The 19039-nt window shown below is 51.9% G+C and overlaps 1 protein-coding gene across 5 annotated transcripts; it reads left to right on the top strand.

Annotated features, from left to right (window-relative positions):
* Nucleotides 1–1848: 1848 nt before the first annotated feature.
* Nucleotides 1849–19009, top strand: LOC142009073 (uncharacterized). Of its 5 annotated transcripts, none has more exons than XM_074986528.1 (2): nucleotides 1849–1919; nucleotides 4803–10261. In XM_074986528.1, the coding sequence occupies exon 2, from the start codon at nucleotides 4905–4907 to the stop codon at nucleotides 6084–6086; it is 1182 nt and encodes a 393-aa protein (XP_074842629.1). In that variant the 5' UTR covers nucleotides 1849–1919; nucleotides 4803–4904; the 3' UTR covers nucleotides 6087–10261. The 5 variants fall into 5 exon arrangements, 2 of the variants coding, with proteins under 2 accessions (XP_074842629.1, XP_074842630.1); XM_074986529.1 differs by lacking the exon at nucleotides 1849–1919 and adding an exon at nucleotides 2286–2390; XR_012644320.1 differs by lacking the exon at nucleotides 1849–1919 and adding an exon at nucleotides 15197–19009 and having other exon boundaries at nucleotides 3916–6341.
* Nucleotides 19010–19039: the final 30 nt, after the last annotated feature.

Here is a 19039-nt window from a genome sequence, read left to right as displayed (position 1 = left end):
GCTTGGAGGGCAGCTGCCCCTGCCTGAGCAACACCTGGGACATGGGTACCCAGGGGTGTGCCTTCACCCAGCTCCAAGTGCACCCCCAGAGTGCAGCAAGCTAAAGGGGAGGAACCACAGACCTCCCCTCCCTGGGCAGCGGGCCCCATGTGGCAGCTGCAGGCAGGCGAGTTGAGGGCAGGAGCCAGGTGTCAATGGTTTGCGCCCCTCGTACATCTCCCTGACAGCCAGAACACGGATGTGCCAGTTCCCCAAGGAGCAGGGCACCAGTGGGCTGAGCAAAGAGCTACAGCGCGACTCTTCTTCTCACCCCGCAGCCTGTCAGCCTCCTCTGTCCAGCTCACAGCCTTCTGCAGGGGCTTTCTGCTTCCAGGGCCTCCCCACAGAACTCAGTGGCTCCTTACTAGGTTGATGGGGGTGAGGCTCTCATTGGTCTCAGCACATCCCAGGGGCAAGCAGGGCTCCTCGGGTCCATCACTGGGTTTGGGAGGGGCCTGGGAACAGGGGCTGTGATGCCTATTCATGCCAAGGTTCCCAGATCTCAGCTGAACACCGACACTCTTGGGCTGGAAGCAGCCTGGCTCACCCCGCTGTTGGCAGGTGGCAGAATGAGAGTTGTGCGTAGTCTTTACGGAAGGCTTGTGAACTGCCTCTAGCATGAACAGTGGCAGGGATAGCTCAATGGCTGGAGCATTAGCCTGCTAAAGCAAGGGTTGTGAGCTCAATCCTTGAGGAGGCCATTTAGGGACAAGGGCAAATAGAGGTCAGGGATGGTGCTTGGTCCTGCCAAGAGGGCAGGGGATTAGACTAGATGATCTCCTGAGGTCCCTTCCAGCTCTAGCAGATGTATCTTAATTTCAGGCCTGATGTGCAAGAGTTAGGCTTGGGGAGCATCTATGCTAAAATATCACTCCCAGAAATTATGCTTGTCCCCTACACCCACATAGGAACTTGTCCCCTGTGATTGGCATGACACTTAGGCTGATGCAGTCAGGGTGACAAGGGGCCAGGGTTTGGGTACTGGCTCTCACTGTGTGTTGATTACATCCAGCCCCAGCAAGGGAGGCAATGACACAGGGCAGTGGTTTGCAGCAATTTTGATGGGGCTGGGCCAAGAATTTGGTAAGCGGTACATGATATTACTGGAGGAGGGGTAGGTTTGGGATGGAAATGGGGGTGCAGAGCAAGCTTGGAGTAAGGGACTGGGGTGCAGGAGTGGCTGTGGAGCTGGGGGGTGGGGGGCTGGGTGAAGGAGAGGTTCTGAGCTGGAGGAGGGGTGCAGGGTCTGGCAGGGTTACAATGGGGTGCAGGGGTTTGGGTTGTGACCAGGAATGGGGTGCAGGTGGGGTGCGTGCAGGGGGGAGTTAGCTGCACAGGGGCCAGGAGCTCAGGCTACCGCTGCTATTCCTTTGGCAGTGGCGGTGACCTGAGGGCCCCCTTGAGGTGCCCTGGCAGCGCTGCTGCACGTGGCGGGGGGCTGCCCTTGGCCCCGCCCCTTGCCGGGTGCACAGCCAGCCCCCCCCCCACTTACCCCCGGTGGCTGCGGCGCGAGCGGGGAATCCACGTGCGGGAGGCGCAGTGGGACTCCCGCCCCGCGTGAGGCTCGCAGGGAATTGCCTCGCTGCCCTGGCATCGCCTCCGCAGCGCCCATTGGTCGCGCCGGCCAGCCAATGGGGAGCGGCGGGGGCGGTGCCTCTGGGACCCTGGGAGCCGGGCTCCCTCCCCTAGCGGCTCGCGGTTCCGGCGCCCGCCAGCAGGGGGCGGGAGAACGCCGGGGGTACGCTCTCGCCTCCCCTCTCCGCTGCTCCCAGCTCTGTCGCTCTTTGATGACATCTAAAGACCGCGCGGGCTGGGCACCCGGAAGCGCGCATGACAATGTGGCGGCGAGAGGAGGAGCCGTTCGGCGCTCCGGGGACAAGGTAGGGGGAGGGGGCAGTTGGGGGGGCTCTAGCTGCCCCCCGAGTTCCCTACCGGGGTCTGCTCCCCGCTGGCGGAGCCCTCACCCGCCCCCCGCCGGAGCGCGCCTGGGACGAGCTGGGAGCCGCCCGCCCACCTGCTGTGCTGGCAGAAGGCCCCTCCGTCCAACCAGTTACCGCTGCGACTCGTTAGAGGAGCCTGGGAGCACCGACGGGCCGGAGTGACAGCGGCCCCCGGGAGACAGGGCACTCCGGGGAGGGGTAGCTCCATGGCGTGTGCATTGGCCGGCGGAGCCCAGGGCCGTGAGTTCAGCCCTGGGGGGGCGGGGGGGGGGCACGTAGGGATCTGGGGCAAAGAGAGTGGAAAGAATCTGTCCGGGATGGTGCTAGGCCCTGCTGCGAGTGCAGGGGACTGGACTCAATGATCGCTGAAGGTCCCTTCCAGCTCTGTGCGGTAAAATAACTGGAGGGCAGGTAAGGAGCAGTGTGTCCCGCCCACCCTGCACAGGTGCTGGTGGTGTTTGACACGTTCATAGGTGGATAGTAACAGAGAGGTCGCCGTGTTTGTCTGAGTTCTGACAAAACAACACAGCAGTCCTGTGGCACTTTAAAGGCTAACAGAATGATTTACTCATGATTATTAAGTACATCATTTTGTTAGTCTTTAACGTGCTACAGGACTGCTGTTTTGTTTAGTTAGAATACAGACAAATATGGCTCTCTCTGTACTATCCATCCATGAATGTGTCAGGACTGCTGTTTTGTTACATTCATAGATGATCGGAAAAATGGGGTGTGCAGTGAGGTGGTAAAATTTTGCTGGTACAAAATTGGATAGTTCAGTGCAAAGTAGAGTGAGGAGTTATCACTGAGGATCTCACAAAACTGGGTGACTGAGCAACACAAAGGCGGATGAAATTTGCTGTTGATAAATGCAAAGTAATGCACTTGGCAAAATATAAGCATCAGAAGAGGTAGGTGTATTAGGGGGTATCCACAAAAACAGTGAGAAGTCCAGTGGCACCTTATAGACTAACAGATATATTGGAGCATAAGCTTTTGTGCTCAAAGACCCACTTTGTCAGACACATCTGCCGAAGCGGGTCTTTGCCCACAAAAGCTTATGCTTCAACATACCTGGTAGTCTAAAAGGTGCCACAGGATTTTTCATTGTTTAAACATAAGCAGTGTTCCCTGTGAGCTGAGCATGTGGGAAACCATTTAAGATTGATTCAGGTGCTGCCCAGCTGATTAGCACCGCACCCACAGCCAGCTGCGTGTGGTTCTGCTGGTGGTGCACATCCACATGCTTGGTGCACATAACAAAATTTATTCTGCCCTCAAATGGCAAAAATAGAGGGAATATTGATCCCAGCTATACATATTGATGGGGTCTAAGTCATCTGAACCTATTAATAAAGAGATCTTTGTGTCATTGAGGGTAGTTCTCTGAGCACACCTGCTCCATGTCTAGTGACAATAAAAAACAAACATTCCACCCACCCAAAAAAAAAAACAAAAACAAAAACAAACAAAAGACAACACACCCTAACAAAATATTGGAATTTATTAGGACAGGGAAAGATTATAAGACAGCAAATATCATATTGCCTCTGTATAAATCCATTCTGTCTCTTGTTATTGAATAATGCATTCAGATTTTGTTGCCTCTAATACGTTGGATTAGGAAAAGGTACATAGAAAGGCAACAGAAATGATTAGGGCTATGGAAAACCTGTATGAGGTGAGATTAAAAAGACTGGGATTTCTCAGCTTGGAAAAGAGACAACTAAGGTAGGGATATGTCTGAGGAAAATTTGGGTAAGGATTTACTCCTTTATGTAACACAAAAAACAGGAACGAAGGGTCCTGTGGCACCTTATAGACTAACAGAAAAGTTTAGAGCATGAGCTTTCGTGAGTTAACTCACTTCTTCGGATGCTGGTCACGAAAGCTCATGCTCTAAACTTTTCTGTTAGTCTATAAGGTGCCACAGGACCCTTCGTTGCTGCTACAGATCCAGACTAACACGGCTACCCCTCCGATACTTGACAAAAAACAGGGTCACCAAATGAAATTAATAGGCAATAGATTTAAAACAACAAAAGAAAGTATTTCTTCGCAATCGACCTGTGGAACTCTTTGCTGGGGGATGTTCTGAAGACCAAAACTGTGACAGGGTTTTGGTAAGAGTTCATGAAAGATAGGACCCCCAACACCTATTAGCCAGAGTGGGCAGGGATCCAACACCATGTTCTGCATGTCTCTTGCCTCTGTTTGTCAGAACCTGGGAACGGATGACAGGAGATGACTCTGCTCTGTTTGTTCCCAGTATTGACCCCTGTTGGAAGATAGGACACTGGGCTAGGTGGACTACTGGCCTGACCCAGGGTGGCCAATCTGATGTTCTTATATAGAACCCAGATGTATTTGCCTCTGTTGTAACCCACTAAATTCCACTTCACCTGCCGCCCCCACCCCCCAAGCTGAGATATTGTCCAGGAGTCATGATGGGGTGTCTCTCACTGTCTCTCTCCCTGCAGAATTAGTAACAAACCAAGAATGCATATTACAATTTTAAATCTATCCAGTGTCCCTTTATGACTATCCCTAAGATGTCAGAACATTGGTTCTAATACATATTTAATTGCTTCTCTTATGTAGGCACTAGACACAGGGTTCCTGTCAATTAACTAAATTATCTGCCAAAAAACTAGAATTTTCAAACACTTAAGTAGCCTCTGGAATCCAGAGAGGAAGGCGGGAGCACCGGGAGCCCCTGGCCCTCCATTCTGGAGCAGTCGAGCCATCTATCTGCAAGGCACGGGGGGTTTGATCGAGTGGCTGTCTCAGTCTGTGTAACAGGGTGTCATGCTCTCCCCACAGGTCTCAGTTGGTCACACCTGGCTTAGAAGTGCCTAGCTGAAAGCAACAGTGCCACTGAGCCTCTATGTTGGGCGGAGCCTGGCTGGTGGCTGCGTGGGCAGGATGCCTCGGAAAAGGAAGCATTGTCAGCGTGCAGCCCTCCCTCAGCTTGCTGCGGTCAGTGCTCCAGAAGGCCCAGGGGTGGCCCGGGCTGGCTCACTGGGTCACAGGACTAGAAGCCCAGCTTACTTTCCCTTCAGCTTCCTGCCAGTGGACTGTCAGCTCCACGTCTTCTCTTTCCTTTCAGAGGTGGAGAAGTGCACAGCTGCCTTGGTCTGTGAAGCCTGGAGCAAGCTGATCCGCACCCCCAAGCTCTGGAGAGTGGCTGACTTCATGAGACTGGGGGCCTTCCAGTCAGGCATGGATTTGGTACTGGTTTCTGCCAGAGAATTTGAGAGGTGGAAGGAGTGGGTCCACCAGTACGCCTATCACCTGACTTCTCGCAGCGCTAGCCTGCTCGTCCTCAGGGCCAGCTTTGATTTGGGTGATCAGAAGACCAAATGGGCTGACTTCCTTTCACGCTTCTTGGACAGCGTCCACTGTGGAGAACTGCAGGAGCTGGAGCTGAACTGGACCTTGACTCACTTGGAACCACCTGACTTCTACCCGCCCGGCACCTGCAGTATGACTCAGGTCAGCTTGACCAAAATGGACCAGATCAGTAACTTCCAGACCCTTCTGGAGAAGTTTATCCAGAGATCCCCAAAGCTCTCCAGGATGAAGCTGCCCTTTGATTGGTCTGCACACTCAGTTGCCATGCTTACCCAGTTCCAGCAGCTTCACACCTTGGAGCTGAAATACTTCTGGAGCTTCAAAGGGGTTTGCCCAGAGATCATGCAAGATCTCGCCAAAGCCCTACCCAACCTCAAAACTCTAATCCTTCATGTGCTGGTGCCAGTCAAAGACTTGGGCATCTCCTATTCTCTGGAATCCAGATCCCTGGAGTACTTGGATGTCTCCCAGAGCCGTGGCCTGGTGTTCTGTCACCTCGATCTGCCCGCCTTGCGGGTGCTGAGGATCAAGAAGACAGTTCGGGGCATCATCCTGAACCGGAGGACTAGACTGGCTCTTCAGAGTCGCTGGTCCTGTCTGTACAGCTTGTTACGGAGCGGCGCACCCAACCTCCGGGTGTTTAACAACCAGGTGCTGCTGCCGCACTGGCGGGAGCAGACATATAAGGAGCTGAACGCCTTGCTGCTGCAGTCGTGCTACTGTGTTCAGCACTCGGACACGTGGTTACTGTAAAGACCAACGGTGACGGGAACAACAAAGAGAAACTGGATTCTCTCCTATCTAATGATGGCAGTGTAGGGAGCGTATAACATGAAGAGACTGCGTCTGCCTCAGGAGGGACCAGGTGGCCTGTCTCTCTCATCGGGCACCGCAGTTGTCAGGTTTCAGGAGCGGATGCGTCTGGGCCCAGAGTTTGCTCAAAATGGGAAGCTGGCTGTGGGGTGTTTAAAGAGAAGAACACTTCGTTTCTTCTTCTACCAAGACAGGGTAAATGTTCCGTTCTCTGCAACCGCTCTCTGCTTTTCATTTATAATTGCACCTTATGGCACTCATATGGCCTCTGTGCCTTATATTACAGGAAGGGCTCAAACTGCTGCACAGTAAAATTACAGGGCTGCAGCCAGACGTAGGTGTCCTGGTTGTCTAAGTGCTCTGATGCAGAAATGAAGATACAATGGGTCATCTTTTGAGCTCAGTTCCTCATAAACCTCTGCCAGATGCATTTGCAGTGCAGTCCCATGCTCTTAGCTCGATGGTGTTATCAGCTGGTTAGAACAGGGGACATTTGGCTTTCTGGCTTCTTTTCCCGCCACTGACTCGATTTTGGACGTGTCACTTAGACTCGTTTCCAGAAGCAGCCTCTAATGTTGGGTGTCCGACGTGAGCCATCTTGCAAGTTGCAGGATTGCAGCAGCTCTGGAAGTCAGGACCAAGAGGTCTCAGCTCAGGTTCCCATCTTTAAAATGGGAATAAGCCTAACTTACTGGTCTGGGAATGTTTTGAGGCCATAGGGCCATGAACCAAGGTTCTGCCAAAATGTCAGGTGGCATTAGACAGAAAAGGCACAAGGATGCGAGCCGCTTCCCAGCTAGCAGAAGGCACCGCTGCCTCCCAGTTTTGTTGGTTCTTCAGACCATGCCTATTCTCAGCCAGTTGCTAAGCTGACCCCAAGAAAAGTTAATGGAGCAACATCTCTGTCAGTTTGCTCTAACCCTGCTCTGTATCAGGAGCTCTTGCTCTGGTTGGCTGTTTCTCAGTAGCCTCTTCCTAGCCTGGAAGGAGCATATGCATAATCCTGGCTTTGTAGGGGTGATGCTCCTTGTGGGATATGCTGTGGAAGAGGACAGGCTTTGTGCTGGGGTCTGTTTCATAGGGTGTGAAGACAGAGCAGAGCCAGAGTTGTTCCTCTGAGGAGGGTATCTAGTGCTAGGTCTATGTTACAGCCCAGGGGGCTACTCGGCCCATTGGGAGTCGATTTAGCAGGTCTAGTGAAGACCTGCCAAATCGACCACAGACTGTTCTCCCATTGACCCCGTTACTCTACCTCCCATGAGAAGCATAAGAAAAGTTGATGGGAGAGTTTCTGCCATTGACCCCCTATGGTGTAGACCCCCCGGCCCCGTTACGTTATTCACGGGACTGGAGTTGTGTAGCTTAAGCTGACTTCCTGCTGTAGCACAGATGTAACCCTAGATGTGCGAGGTGTTTGAACTGCGCTGGTGTCAGGGAAGGAAGGACTTTGCTGTCAGATGCTGGCAGGGGAGATCCCCGTGCATGGTCTCTGCTGCTCTTGAATCTCTTTCCCTCGGGAAGCTTGAGCCAAAAGCCTTAGGTGGCACCTGGCTGAGCTGACCCAAGGGAGGGATTGTCTGGCACCTAGCACAGTGGGGTCCTGGCGCATGCCTACAGGCACTACAGCTGGCTAAATAAATAATTGGGGTCCTACCCTACATCTGTTTGTACCTTCAGATGAATGAGTGGGGCCCTTCTGCATCTCCCACCCCTTTCTGGTGCCTGAAAACTGGCTTTGCTGGAGAGAACACTTCTGGGGGTTATTTCCCTGTTGCTCCCCCTCTCAGAGTGCCCCTCCCCCCGCATGCCCTTCTTCCTAGCAGTTTTCATAGCCATTTAATTTAATTTAATTTATTTTAATTTAATTTAATGCCATTTCATAGCCTGAGCAGGGCATCTCGAGGAACCTGAAACTCCCTGATTGACGACTCTGGGACTCTCTCTGATGAGAGACAGGAGACAGAGCCACCTCAGGGATAAGTCTGAGCCTGTGGAATGAACTTCCCCGGGCACCAAGGACCTCCCCACCCTCCACTCGGAGCACATGGCTTGTCTTGCCTCCTCTAACAGACACCGACAGCAATGCGAGTGCATGCAGGGGCGGATGAGAGAGTGAACATGACAGGTGTCATGCACCCCGACAGGAGCTCAGATATGGAGCGAGTGCGGTATAAGAAACTATATAATGCAGAATAGCTCAGCTGCCTGCCGTGATTCACGTGGCCGTGGGTGTGTCAGTCACAGACTCATAGAAAACTAGAACTGGAAGAAACCTCAGGAAGTCATCAAGTCCAGTCCCTGGCGCCCATGGCAGGACCAAGCACCCTCTCTGTTATCCCTGTTAAATATTTATCCAGCCTGTTCTTAAATATCTCCAATGATGGAGATTCTACGACCACCCACAGCAGTTTATTCCAGTACATAACCACACTAACACTCATGCCTCTGATGAAGCGGGTCTTTGCCCCCAAAAGCTTGTGCTCCAAAATATCTGCTAGTCAGGAAGGTGCCACAGGACTTCTCGTTGTTGTTTTTGAAGATACAGACTAACTCGGCTCCCTCTCTGATACTTGTTACCCTAATAGGAAATTTTTCCTAATGTCCAACATGAACCTGCCTTGCCACCAGTTCTGGTGCCATGAAACAAGCTCAGTCTGGTGGGACCGCACTGTTCTACAGGTGTGGAATGATCAGCAGTGGCTACAGAACTTCTGCTTGCCTAAGGCCACTCAGCTCGGACACTAACATATTCCAACAGCTTGTGGCAGGTCACTTAAGGGACACCGTTTAGCCTTAATATAGTAATACACCTTTTTACTTGTTACTAACTCTGTGTCGGGGAGGTGGGGGGAGAGAGAGAGAGAGAGAGAGACTATCAGGATTCCTGGGCATTATCTCAGCTCTGGGAGGGGAAAAGGATCTAAGGGGGTACAGCAGGAGCAAATACATCTGGGCTCTGTATAAGAACATAAGAATGGCCATTCTGGGTCTGAAACAAAGGCCCATCTAGTCCAGTGTCCTGTTCTCCAACGGGACAACGCCCGTTGCTTCAGAAGGCATGAACGGAAGAGGCAGTCATCACATGATCTGTTCCCTGTTTCCAATTCCCAGCTTCTGGCAAACAAAAGTGAGGGATACCAGCTCTGCCCATCGTGGCTGGTGGCCTTCAAGGGGCCTGTCATCCCTGAACTGATTTTATCCTTTTGGGAACCTTGTTATAGGTTGGACCTTTCCACCATCCCCCAGCAAACAGGTCCACACGCCGACTGTGAAGTAATACTTTCTTTTGGTTGTTTTAAATCTGCTGCTGATACATGTCACTGGGTGATGTTGAGTTATGTTAGTGAAAGAGTAAACAACATTTCTTCGTTCTATTTTCCTGCACCACTCAGGATTTTCTAGACCTCTAATAACCCCCCCTCATCCTTTAGTGGCTTCTTTTCCAAGCAGAAAAGTCCCAGTTTTGTTAATCTCTCCCCATACAGATGCCATTCCTTGTCCCTGTCAAGAATGGTGTGCCTTGGAACAAAGTCTGTTGCCAGCTCTGTCCATATACAAGGGACCCCATCACAGAACCTCACCACATCAGCCACCTCATCAGGAGCTCATACACCTGCATATCCGCTAATGAGGTCTCTGCCATCAAAGCCCCTCTGCCATATATGGTGGACAAACTGGACGGTCTCTGCATCCAAGGATAAATGGGCACAAATCAGACATCAAGAAAGGGAGCACACACAAAGTTGTCAGAGACCACTCACTAACCTGGACATTCAGTAAGCGGTTCAAACATAGCCAGCTTTTCACAGAATATTTCAAAACGACAGTACACAGGGAAGCAGCAGAATTAGAACTCATTTGTGAATTCCAAATGATACAATTAGGCCTCAGTAAGGATCTAAGTTGGCTAACACACTTCAGAGGCAACTGCCCCATCAATCTCCCCATCAGCTACACTAAATGGCCACACTCACCCTGAGTGATCAGCCTCATTTACAATGGATAATAAGGTTTCTTTTGCAGCAATTTTTTTACATGTGTACACCCCTTTGTAGTTCCACTCCAGACTGTCTGATGTCCATCGCTTATGTCCTAATAAATCAGTTGATCTCTAAGGCTCTGCAGGACTTTGCATTGTTTTTACAGCTACAGACTAACATGGCTATCCCGCTGAGCCTTAAAACATGTATTCCATGAGGCTATTGCTGGTAGAAGCAAGCTACTGGTGGGGCTTTGCATAACACTGTTCCTCTGAGGCTCTCCAAGCGCTTCCCTAAGTTGGGCAGGTGTCACTGGGGTTGTCTGACAGAGGAAACTGCAGCACAAAGCGATTAAACTGATCAGCTCAGGGCTATAAAGAGTCATGGGCAGAAATGAAAATAGAGTGCTGGGCTTCACACGCTCAGGTGTCTGTGCTAATCACTGGCCAGCGCTGCCCCCGCACTTGTTTGTGCAGGGTCTAGAATATCTAGTATGCAGCACTAGAATAAATTAATAGACCCTTTCCTCCCAGCTGGGCTGACGTGAATTGTAGCCTAACAGCAAGCACAAGGTTGGCTTTGAGTGACTCATAGAAGATATGAAACTGACCTAGCAGGTCAGGCAAGCCATCTTCCAGGCAGCGCTGCCTATTCTGGTTGTAATTTGCCCAGTCTAGCTTTAAATTTCCAACCTATTGGACTGAAAGAAACTGTACAACCCCCCGCCACCCCCAGGGGCCAGCCACTCTTTGCTAAATCTGGTTTTCTAGCTTTAAAGCGCAAAACAAGCCTCAGACCAAAGGCAAAGCCCCCCCCCGCCCCCCTGGCTCTGAAACATGCATCTCTCTGGTAGCAGCATGTGGGACGTGTTTGTCACCTCCCACAGGCTCTGGTTAGAGTCACTTCAGTTCCTTGTGACGAGGTGCTTGTGCTAGCAGATGCCCCTGGGAGCAGAAAATTGAAGTGGGTGCTTCCCTGCCTCCTGCAGTATTGTATGGCTGACACGGCTAATGTGCAGAAATGACACCGAGAGCCTTGACTCTGAGGTGCCATGGCTTTCTGCATTGGCAAATTAGGTACATCCCTACTGGCCTGCTCAGCTTGATGGCTGGCGCAGGGAACCCTCTGCTGGCTTTATTTTTAATATGCAATGCTGGAGCCATAGGCTGGTTTGTTTGTTTGTTTGTGTGTGTGTGTGTGTGAGAGAGAGAGAGAACTCCGTCGGCCTGTTTGTCGTGACAAATACAGGACCTCTGCAGACTGTGATTAAAAGAGCCTAGACACTATACCAGGCAAGGAGGAGCGAGGGCTGGAGCAGGGACCACAAAGCACGAACCTATGGACCTGCCTGCTGGCACCCAGATTTAGGAAACCCTGTTTTGTGATTGCGGGACAGGAAGCTGTAGAGTTTTGCAGGATGTGTGGGATGAGAAGGAAGGAGGAGTTCGTGCAGAGTCTGCAGCCAGGGACTGTGCTCTGGGACAGCTCAGGGCACGGTGAGGAAGCGTGTTGGTAGACCATGGGAGCAGAGTGCTGGGGGCTTGAGGTATGCAAGGGCATAGCTGGACAGGCCAGTGTCGGGCAAGGGCTGTGATGCAGCAAGGCCGGGGGGGGGAAGGGGGGGGCAGTGGAGGTGGGTGCGGTCTGGCTGGTGTGAGCAGCGTAGTAGATGGGAATGAGGTGGCTGTTAGGGAGGCCAGAAAGGAGGAGGAGGCTGTACGTGTTCAAGTGGGAGATTGACAAGAGGTGCTGGTAGCAAGGATGGCTTGGGACCAAGAGCATCTTAGCCAGTGGGCAAGCGCACGCTGAGCCACGAGGAGGAGCCCTACACGCCCTTGAGGAACAGCAAAGGGCTGGCGCAGGTGAGAGCTGCAGCAGAAGCCTTTCAACTAAACCTGCCTTTCAGCCAAGGCTCCACTTCCAACTCCGGCCTTTGCAGTGCTGCCGAGAGAAGCAATCCTGCAGGGCCGCCCCCACCCCCCCCTCCCAAATGCCCAGTTTCTCAACAGCTTCAACAAAGGGGCAGGTGTCTTGGAACAGCCACTGCCCTCCCTCCTACAGCTGGCCAAGAGGGCTTTCTCTGGCAGCCGCAGGCTGCCAGCTTTTCCCGGCCTCCAGCATTCAGCCTGATTGGTTGTGCTTGGTTGCCTTGTGTGAGCTGTCATTGCTGCAGCCTCCTAGGGCACACCACGTTGCAATTCCCTGTAATTTGCAGCAAGCACCAGGCACTTAGCGCCCCTTGTTGATTTCAGCAGGTGGCAGGCGATGAACAGCCTCCATATTAATAAGCCTAGAGCGACTCTCAGCAGCCGCCCGTTAATCTCGCAGTTAGGGGGAGCATGTAGCTTTGTGCATAAATTTGGCAGCTGTGTGTACATTTAAACCTCAGCAATGCAGGCTAAATGGAGTAGTAAAGCCTCCACTCTCCCACCTCCAAATCAGTGTCTAAGAATGCGGGCAAATCCTACATGATTTTATGCCGGCGCAGAAAGAGGAATCGCTTTATGAGCCCAAATGTTTGGGCATAAAGGCAACAAATAGGGTTCCCTGTCACATCTCCCCTCCCAAGCCCAGCCTTGGCAAAGAAAAGACGGCCTAGAGAAAGAACTGTGCGGGGATCTGTGAGCAGAGTCGCCTTCCGTCATGCACAGTAGCTGGACGCGGCGTATCGAAGGCGCTGTCCCGGCTTAGCCCTTAAAGAGCTGAGTATCTGCAGTTGCTCCCCCAGTTGTGGCTGAAGCAATTGTAATGTGTAGAAGGTGCCCCACTCCTCTCATGGAAGAGAGATTAAACTCTCTAACTTCTAGAGACCAGGCTGGGATAGATGATCCCATATGTGTTACGCCCCTTCTGACACCTTCCTCGGCAGCATCTGGGATCTAAAACCCCATTTCATTAGTTAAATGGTTAGTTTAACTGGTGAACCAACTGCGGGGAGCAGCTGGGTTGGAGCAAACTCTTGCCCGAGGTGCGCCTGGGCCACTCTGGACCAGAGCTGTTCTGGCATGGCTGGCAGAGCCTCTGCCCCTGTGGGCCTTGCGGTGCTGCAGCAACCCCCTGACCAAGGTGAAGGTGGAGGAGCTATTCTAGCTGTTACCAGTTAACATCCCTGTCCAAGAGGGCACCGGGCTAGATGGACCTTGGTTCTGATCCAGTCTTGCAGCTCCTTGTTCCCAAGCCGATTGCCAAATGCTGCTCTATTGCTGGCCAGCAGTCCTGCACCTCAGGGGTGAACGTGGGTAGCAGTAGTGGTGTCTGCCTTGTTCACCTCCTGCACTTCTCTTGACTAGAACCCGTTGCACGGAACTGGGGACTTTGTCCAAGGCAGAGACCTGCTAGCCAACAGGGCCACCTCGTGGAAGAAATCCCAGCCATGCTTGTCACTCAGACTGTGACTGGAGCCCTGAGGGCAATGGCCCACTGCAGGTCTCTGCCTGTACTCAGCTGCCTGGCAGGGCGAATGAACTGGATCCCACTGTTAGGGGTGGAGGTGACAATTGATTCTCAGTCGAGTGTTGCTCAAAGGGGCAGGCGGGAGGCTGGTATCCCGGGAGAGAGACTGACAGCTTTCGCGTGACCTCTGGCATGGCCAAGGTCATTGACAGGGCATAAAACGTTTGTGATAGGCCAGGGCACAATGGGGGCAGTGATGAAGCCGGCAGAGCAGCTGGCTCTGTCTCATACAAGGCCCCAGCAGAAGGAGGGATTGGGTGGAAAAGGAACACAGGCTGCAGTGGCTTACCCTGGTGTAGCAGGATCACCCTGGTGTGCCTGGAAGGAAGCAGATCCCAGGAGCCTGAGAACAAGCACCACAGGCAAAGAGAGAACGCAGCTTGAGGCGACAGCCTCTCTCTGTACCTGGCTGTGGATGTATGGGAACAAACATGCAGGAGTAAATGATCTGCAGGGGGCATAAGGCTGTGCCTCTGGGGCTGGTGGTCAGATCCGGAGAGGGGGGAAGCAGTAGATCACTATGACTGCCTCGAATGCTGCTGCCCAACCAGCCCCCACCTGTGGCTCATGTGACATCCTCAGGGCCATGCAGCCAGTATATCCCGTTTGGATGTGATCCCCATGCCACAGCAAGAGCTGCATACGCAGCCCCCAGTGATAAACAGGTTGAGACCCACTGCCCTGGCATCCATGGAAACAGGACAGCCAAGGCAAGCAACAGGGATATGCTCCAAGTTCCCAGCAGTCCCACGAGAACAGCAGGATGGCTGCAACTCACAGGACAAGAGAAAAGTACATAGCGTTGGCAAAACACCGCAAGGTCCTGCGAGGGAAGGTGCCAAGGCAGCACTAACCCATAGTATTGTATCCCCCCTGCCCTGAGGTATATTTTCAGCTAGGCTGTAGAGGGCATAAAGAGGGCAAATCATTCTGCAGGAGCTACGGGGTGGTTTTATAAGGTGGAGCACAGGCCTCCCGTGGCGAATTCAGAACAGGGCGAGCTACATCTCTTTAAGGCTGTCGGAGGAGCAGCCGTGTTCGTCTGCAACAGCAAAAACAACAAGAAGTCCTGGGGCACCTTACAGACTGACAAATTTTTGGAGCAGAAGCTTCTGTGGGCAAAGACCCACTTTGTCAGACATCTGCTCCAAAAAATCTGTCAGTCTATAAGGTGCCCCAGGCCAGCTCTGCACTCCCAGAGGGGGAGGGCCTCAAGTGGAACACCCAGGGCTGGGCAGCCCGTCCTCAGAGCTGCCTGGACTGCACTGCACTGCACTCCTCCTCCTGTCCCCTCCGAGCTGCTGAGAGCCCGCCACACAGTGCTCCAGTGATTTCAAAGGTGCTACTGCTGCAGTGGTGGGGGTGGTTGGGATCCCTGAGGCAACTGTCCTCTTTGTCGCCCCTTGCCAACAGGCCTGGGGATAGCTCAGACTTTAGGAGGGAAAAAACCCCAGAGACAGGAACCACACTCCAGCTGAATTCCAATGCACAGTTCTCGTACAATGGGCGTGCCAGTTACTAGAATGTGCGCACAGGCTCTGTAGCAAAAAAGGCGTTTGGAGGCCAATGCACATGTGGAAATAGGAAGTTTGATTGCGAACTATTCTCTGCACCCAGGGTTGCGCAATGTGGACTTCAAGAAACTGGAAGAGGCTTTAATTTGCATCAGGTGGAGGCTGCCTAGCACCAAACTGCAAGACTGGTTCAAAGTGTAAAGGAACAGGTCAGGTAAACTCTGCTTGAAATGAACTAGCTCTGCCCCTTGTCACAGAAACTGGGGAGGATTAAAACTATTTAATCCTATGCATTATGGAAACACTGTCTGATGGTCTGGGATGTATTGCTGAATCAGTTTATCATTCCAAGTTCAACCCTTTTAAATAAATAAAAGGTTTAATGCATTTGCTCATTCACTCTAAGCACTCAGGAGCTTGAACCGACAATGGGTGGTGCTCTGAATCACACAACACTAGAACTGGAAGGGACCTCGAGAGGTCATCGAGTCAGGCTCCTGCCCTCATGGCAGGACCAAGTGCCATCTAGACCATCCCTGATAGATGTCTATTGAATCTGTTCTTAAATATCTGCAGTGATGGGAGATTCCACAGCGTCCCCTAGGCAATTTATTCCAGTGTTCCACCCTGACAGGAAGCTTTTCCTAATGTCCAACCTAAACCTCCCTTGCTGCAGTTTAAGCCCACTGCTCCTTGTCCTATCCTCAGGGGCCAAGAACAATTTTTTTCCCTCCTCCTTATAACACTCTTTTAGGTATTTGTAAACTGCTATCAGGTCCCCTCTCCGTCTTCTCTTTGCTAAAATAAACAAGCCCAATTCTTTCAGTGTTCCCTGAGAGCTCATGTTCTCTAAACCTTTCATCATTCTTGTTGCTCTTGGCTGGACCTTCTCTGATTTCTCCACATCCTTCTTGAAATGTGGTGCACAGAACGGGACACAATGCTCCATGTGAAGCCTAATCAGCAAAGAGCAGAGAAGAACAATGACTTCTCATGTCTTGCTCACAACACTCCTGGCAATACGACCTAGAATCATGTTTGCTTTTTTGCAACAGCGAGACACTGTTGACTCATATGTAGCTTGTGGTCCACTACCCCTGAAACTTATCCTGAGATTGGACATATGCCTGTTCGCATTAATAATGCTGCACTTCTTGGATTGGTTGCATCACAGTGGCAGACATCCCTGAACACACAAGCCCCAGGTGTAGCCTTGTTCACTGCCTGGCAAGAGCAAGGGTGACATGGCCGTGTGAAGGCCCAAACGCATTGAAAGCGGCAAAGCATTACTCAGGCAGTGCCCTGAGAGTTAAGCTAATTCACCTGATCAATAATGTCAAATTATGCTTGGGTCTAGGCTCTGAGAAGCAACTTGGGGGCTTTCAACCCTAGTAATCCACAGCACAGAAACAGATAGAAAAACAAGTCCAACATTTAATGATCTTAGCTGAACTAGACAAGCAAGAGGGGATCTCTGGTCAAGTCCACCCTCACAACTCCCCAGGACAACAGCGAGCAACACCACTTGAAACCAACAACACACAAAAGTTAGAAACTATTTGACCATTCGAACAGACTCTAGTTGGCTGCCTGTGTCCCAAAAGTGAGACAATTGTGCTTTAGTAGCTTCGACCTCGTAGAAGCTAACTGTTTCATGGGACTCAGGTCAAGTACGGTACGTTCGTATCATCAGTGCAGCTTTGCTTTGGACTGCAAACTTCCCCCTTCTCTGGGGCTTGTTAATCCACAGTAAAAGTTCTCCACTGCAATGCACAGTTTGATCTCCCGATCATGACTGCATCCTATGGGCCCAGCCCCCAAACGTTCTCTGGGAAAATGGAATGAGAGAACGTTCCCCAGGGATCCATGGAGCAGGGTATACTCTGCTCTTCGTTTTTGAATGGATGCAGCACATTGCAGTTTAAACATCTGGCCCCTTGGATTAAGGCTTGACGTTAATAGTTTGCCTGGTTTCTCTGGCAACATTCGCAGATGTGAGCACTTTCTATTCTGCCCTGGCCCACTTGTGCAGGACACGAAGGGTTAGTTCTGGCCTATCATTTTGGTGGGTAGAGAAACTGGCTATTGCAGCCTCCAGGCACAGATGGAGACACAGCAATCCCTTTCCCAAAGACACCTGAAACAAAAATCCTGGTGAATTCTCATGTGGCTTTCTCGAAGCACCAAAACTTAAGTGAACTGATAAAATTCCACCGCCTGCAATTACACTCTGGGCTCCCTGAATCCGCTCCTGTGTTTTAAATGGGCACAGCTTTCTTCGCTTGCCTCTTACCACACTGCGCAGTTGAATGGCTGGTGTGTTTCACCCAGAGGTGGCAATGTCATCACCAGATGACATTACCTCCTGTATGTAGTTAGTAAAACGCCTGGGGATCCTTCTAGCTGCGAGGGTGCTGTACAAATGCGGGATCATTTCCAAAAAAATAAACACTGTTGCACCATCTGTAGCGACCACTGCACTGAGCTAGAGAGGCTCGGATTAGCTGGTGGGAGGAAGGGAACGTAAGAGAGAATTGCATTGCTGCAGATGGGTGCAGGGCAATGAATGAGCACAGCCATGAAACAGACTGCCTGCTCCCTGGCTCTGCAATGGAGATGATGACGAGAGAACAAGGTGAGAGGACGGGGAAGGCAGATTGCTAGGCAGGAGTGTCATCTTTGGCCCTTAAGAGCAGGTGTGAAAACAGAAACAGAGAGGGCAGCAGAGATGAGTGAATCAGTGGGGGGGACAAACGCGTCTGACTTCAGGGGAGTCCGTCACAGGGACTGTTCCAGGCTCACAGACAGCACAGAAGCATATGAAGAGCGAGTGGGAGATGAAAGAGGAAGGGGTGGGCAAGGCCCAGGCTGAGAGGAGGAGAGAGACAGGTGCTGATACACAGAGAAGGAAACCTGCACTGGAACTAGGCGTGTGCTTCCCTGGTAGGGTAGACAGGCGTGCAGGTGCCCTACTGGTGCTAAGCCTCTACAACAAGCAGTGCACCCTGGGACAGTGCAGGCGGGGGCTTTGCCTCACCACTTGAGCACAAACCTGGCCAGACCCCCCGAGAAGGTCCTTCGGCATCTAGCTCAAGCCACTGCCCATGCTGCTCCTGGCTACAATGCTGCTTGTAGCATGTTGGCTTGACCGGAGCTAGCATGTGTCCGTGTACCCACGCCGAGAAGCACCTTCCCAGCTGCAGGGTAAAGCACGCCTTCAAGGGCGATTCCCCACCTCTAAAGCGGGTAGCGCTCTGGAGGCTTTCCCGGGCCTGGGAATAGGCAGAAGGCCTACTGCTAGAGGAGTTAGGGAAGAGAGCACCAGACTTCACCCCCACCGACCTCAAACACTCATCTCTTCTCACTTTGTTCCTCCCGCACTTGGACTACTGGATGCAGCAGTGGGATCTGTGCTCCAGGGAAGGCGGGGACCACAGGGAGTCCAGAGAGAGCAACAAAATGATCAAAGGTTTAGAAAGCCTGAAGTGTAAAGGAAGGGTAAAAAAAAAAGCCAGGCACATTGAGTCTTGAGAAAGCGCAGTCTGATGGTAGAACCTGATTATGGTCTTTAAATATGTTAAGGGTGGTTAGGGATCAAGTGTTTGCCATGTCCAGTGAAGGCAGGGCAAGTAGCAACAGAACCAGTCTGCAGCAAGGCAGATGTGGGCTAGGTACTGGGAAAAGCTTTCTAACGCTAAGGGGGGTTGAGCTCTAGAAGAAGGGTTCCAAGGGAGGTATAGGAGCCCCAGCATTGGGATATTTTAAAAACTGGTTGGACAAACACCTGTCAGGGATGCTCTGACGACTTCCCAAGGGGCTGGACTTGGGAAGTCATCAAGAGCCCTATGAGCCCTTCATTTCTAGGGCTGCGTCTACACGTGCACGCTACTTCGAAGTAGTGGCAGTAACTTCGAAATAGCGCCCGTCACGTCTACACGTGTTGGGC

The sequence above is a fragment of the Carettochelys insculpta genome, chromosome 2, assembly GCF_033958435.1.
Source record: "Carettochelys insculpta isolate YL-2023 chromosome 2, ASM3395843v1, whole genome shotgun sequence".
NCBI lineage: Eukaryota > Metazoa > Chordata > Testudines > Carettochelyidae > Carettochelys > Carettochelys insculpta.
Note: the sequence above shows the minus strand (reverse complement) of the source record. Positions and strands in the feature narration are given on the sequence as shown.